At 44.5% G+C, this 7760-nt stretch overlaps 1 protein-coding gene across 1 annotated transcript in view; it reads left to right on the top strand.

The window, feature by feature from the left end:
* fgfr1b (fibroblast growth factor receptor 1b) overlaps positions 1 to 5688 on the top strand; it is a 14309-nt gene extending 8621 nt beyond the window's left edge. Inside the window, exons 7-17 of the mRNA XM_025062586.1 lie at positions 427 to 577; positions 658 to 848; positions 930 to 1075; positions 1328 to 1449; positions 1537 to 1647; positions 1731 to 1921; positions 2442 to 2564; positions 2646 to 2716; positions 2818 to 2955; positions 3562 to 3667; positions 4364 to 5688. Of these exons, the coding sequence (XP_024918354.1) occupies positions 427 to 577; positions 658 to 848; positions 930 to 1075; positions 1328 to 1449; positions 1537 to 1647; positions 1731 to 1921; positions 2442 to 2564; positions 2646 to 2716; positions 2818 to 2955; positions 3562 to 3667; positions 4364 to 4447 (1434 nt within the window). The 3' untranslated portion in view covers positions 4448 to 5688. The remainder of the gene's footprint in view (positions 1 to 426; positions 578 to 657; positions 849 to 929; positions 1076 to 1327; positions 1450 to 1536; positions 1648 to 1730; positions 1922 to 2441; positions 2565 to 2645; positions 2717 to 2817; positions 2956 to 3561; positions 3668 to 4363) is intronic.
* The last annotated feature ends 2072 nt before the right edge of the window (positions 5689 to 7760 follow it).

The following is a 7760-nucleotide window of genomic DNA, read 5'->3' as shown; positions in this document are numbered from 1 at the left end:
GAAAAGTCACGTTACCTCTCCATATCAGCAGCAGTCAGAGTCCAGCTCTGCCAACTCCGGCTGGTTTTACTCAACAGTCTCAGCGTCTGCTCTGGACACTGTCCTTAATTATCCTCTAACGTGACGCCACCAGGGAAAGGTTCCGTTCCCAGTAAACATAAACAGAGCAGACTTGTGTTTACATGCAGTCTGCCATGAGGAACTGGTTTCTCTTCATAAAACATGGCATGCTCTTTTTTCTGCTGCCTAGGTTGGTGCAGCACCTCTTTTTATTTTTCATTCCATTTCAATGTGGATACTTCTCAGAGAAAATGTTTGTGTTGGGAGATAAAACAGTTGATTATATATCACTGAGTTGGACGTGATGTCAAATCACTCATCTTTACAAGCTTTAAAAGGTTACTCTGTTGTTTCTGTTCTCTTCAGACCGCAGGTTTGAACACGACAGACAAAGAGATGGAGGTTCTGACTCTGAGGAACGTTTCTCTGGAGGACACTGGCATGTACACCTGCCTGGCAGGAAACTCCATCGGCGTTTCTCACCACTCAGCCTGGCTCACCGTGGTGGATGGTGAAGGTGAAGGAGATCAGGAAAGTCCAGATGTCTGTGCCAGGACTTCACCTTGTCTTAACTTCTATTTCTTCTTCTCCTCTCAGACCTTCACCCTTCACCGTTGCCCTCGCAAACCTACCTGGAGGTCTTCCTCTACTGCCTGGCGTTTTTCATCATCGTGGTCCTGGCTGCCATGGTGATCATCTGCAGACTCTGCTGGGCCCCGAAAAAGAGCGACTTCAGCAGTCAGCTGGCCGTGCAGAAGTTGGCCAAGAGCATTCCTCTGAGGAGACAGGTGACACCTCTGACTCACCTCCTCCACAGGTGGATGGACTGCAGCCACCGTCACGTCTTAACTTCTCTCCCGTGTTCACAGGTGTCAGTGGAGTCCACGTCCATTCTGCAGTCAGGGACATGTCTGATGCGTCACTCCCGTCTCTCCAGTGCTACCACCACCATCCTGGCCGGAGTGTCAGAGTACGAGCTTCCCTACGATCCAGTCTGGGAACTGCCGAGAGATCGGTAAGAAAAAGGTGTAAAAAACACATGGTGTGAAAAACAAGACTAATGTGAAAACCATGTTCAACCTTTTTGAGGGAGATTATTTTGCAGTGTGGAGGAATTACAACCATAATCATACTGTTGATGATTGGACTACAGTTCAACAACAACAAACAAACAGACTATAAAACACTGTTAACAATCATGACAACAAACTGTTGCCCTGCATTAAATATTACATGTATTATGTGTGTGTGTGTGTGTGTCCTTCAGGCTGGTGCTGGGTAAAATCCTGGGTAAAGGTTGCTTTGGTCAGGTGGTTTTAGCAGAGGCCATGGGTTTGGACAAGAACAAGCCAACCAGAATCACCAAAGTGGCTGTGAAGATGCTGAAAGGTGAGACCGGGACCAGGACCTGCTGTAGGTCCATAAACCATAACATGTCTGGAGTTCATGCCTGACAACCTCGTCATTTCTTTACAGCGGACGCCACAGAGAAGGATCTGTCCGACCTGATCTCTGAGATGGAGATGATGAAGATGATTGGCAAACACAAGAACATCATCAACCTGGTGGGAGCCTGCACTCAGGATGGTGAGCCTGCTCTGCTTCATGTCCATCACTGGGGATTTTGTCAATGATCTTGAAGCTGACAGCGCCCTCTGCTGCTTACCCAGGACCGCTGTATGTGGTGGTGGAGTACGCCTCGCAGGGAAACCTAAGGGAGTATCTCCGGTCTCGGCGACCGCTGGGTCTTGAATACTGGAGCGGCTCCAGACAGTCGTCACTGGGCAGCTTGGAGGTCAGGGAGCTGGTGTCCTGTGCCTACCAGGTGGCCAGAGGAATGTCCTACCTGGCTTCAAAGAAGGTCAGTCTGCGGAAAATGATGTGGTTCAATGGGGGTGCTAACGCCCCAAACTCAACCTCTCCCACAAACCACTCCCAAATATAAACACAAACAGTCACATTTCCTAATGAGTCAAAAATGAACAAACATGTAGGGGGCTATAGGGTGGTCAATGGTCCTATGGTCCCCAATGGTCCTAAAAGGCAGAAATGTTTCAGAAACAGCAAACCAATCATTGTCATGGTGTCCCTCTCTTTTGTTTTTGTTACCTCTGAGGTGCTCTGGCACCCCCAGTGGTGATGTACCTCACAAAAAAAAAATATAAATAAGCATTTAAAAAACATCCTTGGTTTTACACCTGGTGATAATGCAGAATAATTAGTCCAGCTGAAACGTCGGGATGAATGGTTTCACCCTGAGATCCGATCACCTAATTACACTTACACGGTCTACCGTGTTTGAGTTTCTTGAAAGTGTTTCGTCTAAAAGTCCAAAGCAGAACGGGTTCTAAACCTTAAACCATCTCCTCTCTGATGTTCAGTGTATCCACAGAGACCTGGCAGCCAGAAATGTCCTGGTCACTGAAGACAACGTGATGAAGATCGCAGATTTTGGTCTGGCCCGGGACGTCCACTACATAGATTACTACAAGAAGACGACAAACGTAAGACATTCAGAAAACATCCTGGTTTGGAGAACATGAGTGCATCTGTGAGGTGACCATGAGTGTACGGTGTTCCTGCAGGGTCCTCTGCCGGTGAAGTGGATGGCTCCTGAGGCTCTGTTCGACCGCATCTACACACACCAGAGTGACGTGTAAGTCCTCGTCCTCCACTGTCCTTCAGTGGCTTGGTCTGGGCTGTTTTTTTTTCTTTGTCATAAACATACTTTGGTTTTTGTGACCTTTCCGTCCACAGGTGGTCTTTTGGAGTTCTGCTGTGGGAAATCTTCACCCTTGGTGGATCTCCATACCCTGGAGTTCCGGTGGAGGAGCTCTTCAAACTCCTGAAGGAAGGACATCGTATGGACAAACCCTCCACATGTCCTCAGGAACTGTAGGTTCACCTTACATCAAAGCTTGTTGATAACTCAGATCCAGGTTTTAGAGTTTCATTTCAACCTGTTTTTGTGCTGTTGATTAATGTGAACATGTGGAACCAAAGTTCTTCTGGTCTGACACAACCTAAAGTACAACCAAATGGTACATGTGTATATATATATATTTGACTGACTGAACAGCACCTATATATGTATTCTGGATCCACTGGGGGCACTGGAAGTCTGTTGTCATCTGAAACAACACTAGGGGGCGTCAGTGTGACCCAACAACTTTGGCTAGTCTACGTAGGTTCATTCTTGACTCTGGAGCTTCTTCTCCTTCGTCTACTCCTCTCCTGGGTTCCATTCCCTTATCAGTCTGTGAGTTGAATATTGTCCAAGTCCAGTGTCCTGTGTCTAAAGTCCTGAAGCTGAATATGAACCGTTTCTCAGGCTGGTCTTCAACCAAAAGTCTCACAGTGTGAGGAACATCTCAGATATTCTGAACAGAGTTTTTCCTCAACACTGCTCCTCACACACACACACACACACACACACACACGCACTGCAGTACTCAACAACCCTCAGCATCTGTTCCTCTGGTTCTGGTGCTTGTGTCTCAGGTACCTGATGATGAGAGATTGTTGGCACGCCGTCTCGTCTCGCAGACCAACTTTTCAGCAGCTGGTGGAAGATTTAGACCGGACTTTGTCTCTCATGGCCAACCAGGTGAGTTATTGTCCGACAAAGTCCAACATCCTCTCAGCAAATTTATTATCAATTTTATCGTTCGTGATAAAAAACAATTGGACCAACTGAACATCATCAGATGTTTGTGGCCATCAACGGACAAAACAACAACTGTTCTCACAGATTCCGATTCCATTATTGATCTCCCTTATCATTTTGATTTGTTGTCAGTTTTTCTACAGACTCTCATTGGGTTAGGAAATAAAATATAGCTCAAATACAAAGGTCTGTTTGCATGAGCACTTTAAAGTAAAGGTTGCAGTAACACTTTTCTGGACAAAAACACAAAATAATGATAAGTGTAGAAATGTAAAAGAAATGTGCCATTCAGTTCAAAAGTAGGTTCAGGAAAAAGCCCTGTCCGTCAGCCAGACTCCAGACTGTCTTGCTCATCTACCTGTAGTTATAAGTGATGGACATTCTCCATACACTGTCCTGAAACAGGTTGTAGCTAACGTTACCACAGGGCAGGCCTCAGGTTTAACGTTACCGTGTGTATTTACGACAGAGTCATCTGCACCATCGCCATGACGACAGTAGATACAACTGGCTCTCATAAAGTGTCATAAAGAAGGCTGTGTCATAAAGCTTGTCCATGACAGGGTTTCTGTAATTGCTTCTATTTTGGTCTCATTCTGACCAATCACCTTGGTTCTCCTGCCTGTGTGTCTCCAGGAGTACCTGGACCTGGCTGTTCCTCTGATCCAGTACACCACCATCGGCTCTTCCTCTTCAGGTTATTCCTGTAGCTCCACATAGACCAGCATCATGGGATGGTTTCCCTATCCTGCTTCACCTTCCTCCTGTTTCCTCTGCTGTGCTGACAGCAGCACCAGCACCAAGTCCCAGATGGAGCCGGGTCGTTCGGCCCACTTTTCTGTCGTCTATCACTGTGGCCTGATGTGAAAAACATCTGGACCGAGCTGCACCTGGACCTGGACCAGCTTCAGGCAGCGGCTCACGCACACACGCTCGGCTCTCGCAGAGAGAAAAGACTCGAGTGGAGAGCAGTGACTGTGAGAACTGTGAGAACCAGACTCTTCCTGTTCTTCACGCTGCTGTAGAGCTGTGCTTCAGTGTTGTAAAGTTCCCAGTGTAAATACTGTAAATAATGATTTGTGATATATGTAAAAAATAAACTGGACCTTTAAGGAAACAATGTATAAAATCAAAGAATATGTGTTAAAATGTAACAAAAGAAATGAAAATATTCACCAAGTATTTCACATATGTCTAGTATTTTCATAACCAGTTCAGTGCTTTTCTTTGCTTCTCAGTGTTTTCAACAGGAAACTGATGTTTGTAAATAACCCCTTAAACCAAACCCCATCGAAAAATCAATCACTTGTTCAACACAGCCCACAACACTCGTTACTTTTCTGTCGCCTTGTCAATGAAATCATGCTCATTGCTTTGTATGGTCAGCCTTTAATCACGTTGTTCAGATTTACCTCAGTAACACAAACTGACCACAGGAGGCAGCAGTGGGCCAGCAGCTCCTTGTGTCCCCATAAGCTAAAAACACTGATTTCTCTATGGACTTTGGTGAGAGTAAAGGAACCTTATTTTTCAGTTAGAATAACACCGTAAACATGAGGAGACTGACCAGCACCTGGTGGACAACGTCAATCATTACCTTGTAAAACCTTTAAATTATTATTGTGTATTTATAGATGTAACTGTGTGTTTTAACAAATGAGTCGTGTCACAAGAGCTCATTTCAATTTTTTTCCTAAAAAATAATTTTGCCTAAAATTATTATTTTTTTGTTAAATTTCAGTTTAAACTCCAGTTTTTGTTTCATTTTGTTGATTGTTGCTGCATGCATGGTTTGTTTAATAGCCTCTCTGCAAAACACACACACACTAATGATGATGTCAGTGTTACTGTTGAACTTTTTGCACTTATCCTTCAGCTGCAGTTACACAGAAAATATGTTTCAACCTTGAATGTTTGTAAAAACTGAAATAACAGTATTAAAATCAATTTCTTAAAAAAAACAGAAGTTGTAATTGTTGTTATTGGTGTGAACTTTGAATGGCACACAGTTGTTTCCTGTCACTAACCACACACTGTTATATAAAATCACTGTTATCACACGTATTGCACCACTTTTAATACTTAAATTGTTCCTCATATAAATGTATTTTATTTCTGTTTCAAGGTTTAGCTGCAGCAGAAGATATGTTGGAGACACACACCTCAGTGTGTGTGTGCGCGCGCGTGTGTTGATTTTTGCTACACTTGGCTCAGTTTTCTTCTTCCTGTGTTTTTACAAGAGCAACATTTCATTCCGTCCTCAGAGACGTTCAAACAGGTCGTCCTGTAAAATCATTTCCAGAAAGGTTTTTTTTTCTCTCATTGAAAAATGTTCCCACTCAGTTTCAGAGACACTGAACTGATTCAGAGTGAGATCGCTGCATGAAGTCTGGTCACACCAGGGACTAACACATGGTAAAAATGTTGCCCTGACTGAGTGACAAAGGAAAGAATCGAACAACAGACGAACTGAGCAGAATCAACATCAGCTCCGACATTTCACAACTGTCATCAACAAGAAACTGCATTTGAAATAGAAGTCAGTCTCTCAGTCCATGGTCCGTAGAGGACATGACTGAGTTTGACTCACAGGGACACCTGGGCTCTTGTGCAAGTAGAAGTTCACCAAAAAATGTCAAATTCTCTATGGACATTTTTCAAAATGAGAGTCCACTCTGTCTCTGTGTCTGTCTGTCAATTTCTGTCCATTTCTGTCCATTTCTTCTACATGGTCTCATTGTCTTAGTTGCCTTAGTGTTTACAGTGCAGTGAGTCAGAACAGTTTCTGTGTCAGTGTTACCTCAACAATCACATTCAGGTGTTTTTTTAAACCAAATGTCCCTGCTGTAGATTTGATCAGTTGTTCTCAGGAGGAGGGGGTGGTGGGAGGTGAGGGGGAGGGGGCGGGGCTCCATCTCAGCCCGGGGCCCCAGGGTTGAATTATCCTTTTGCTCCTGGAGATTCAGCACCTCCTGGTTTCCGGTGCGTGTTCACCTGTCAGTCTTTCTGCTGAGTCACACATTAGTGAGACTTTTCCTGGAGCTGCTTTTTTTAACAGCATTCCTGGAAGTGATTGCTGTTAACACCTCAGAGCACACACACACACACACACACGCAGCAGTCACAGGAGGAGGAGGTGGAGGTGTTGATGTTTGTCACCCTGCCTGATGGAGGTTAATGGTCCATAACAGCCATAATGATGCTGTGGACAGATGTCAGAGTGAGAGGATCTGGACTTCACACCGGACACAACAACAGAGTCACAGCAGAGGTTTGATGACAAACACCTGACTGTTTCTGAGTCTGTCTGTCAACAAAACTATTTAACATTTAAAAAAGGAAACACTACATCTTATTATTGGACTGAATCAGTTTGAATATAAATGGACACAGATTAGATTAGATTAGATTAGAGTAGATCGTGACCTCCAGGCCGCAGGTCACTGGGATCGCTGTGAAAGGATCAGACTGGTAGTCAGAGGATTGCTGGTTTGAATCCCAGTCCTGGCAGGGCTGCGGTGTTACAGGAACCATAGAAATGTGACACATGTTATAGTCAAATTAAACGGGTCACATGTAAAAACACGTTGATTATTTCTTATTAAGAAGAAATTCCCATAAATGGACAGACATTATGAAACGTTTGAGCGACGGAAACAGATGATATCTGTGTATGTGCACCATCTAGTGGCAATATTACAAAACCACAACCGTTGACATGTGATTTCTGCTTCTGAGAGTTCGTGTTCGACTTCCTGTCTTTGACCTGCTCAGCCCCGCCCTCACCTCATCCCTCATGTGTTTCACCTGCGTCTGATTAGTTCCACCTGATTTGAGTTTACCTCTGCTGGAGTTGGTCAGTTTTGTGGAGAAAACATCCTGAGAGATGGTGCAATCACATCACAGATGGGCTCTCTCCTCACACGAGGACAACAACATCTGACTGTACGTCAGAGAGGCTGTAAATAATGAGGAACACATCTGGATGTACAGTATAATGAGGAGCAAAAAAAACCACAGGAAGCAGACCGAA

The sequence above is a fragment of the Cynoglossus semilaevis genome, chromosome 14 (genome assembly GCF_000523025.1).
Source record: "Cynoglossus semilaevis isolate Cse_v1.0 chromosome 14, Cse_v1.0, whole genome shotgun sequence".
Taxonomy (NCBI): domain Eukaryota; kingdom Metazoa; phylum Chordata; class Actinopteri; order Pleuronectiformes; family Cynoglossidae; genus Cynoglossus; species Cynoglossus semilaevis.
The sequence above is the reverse complement of the archived record's forward strand: the minus strand, read 5'-3'. Positions and strand labels throughout refer to the sequence as shown.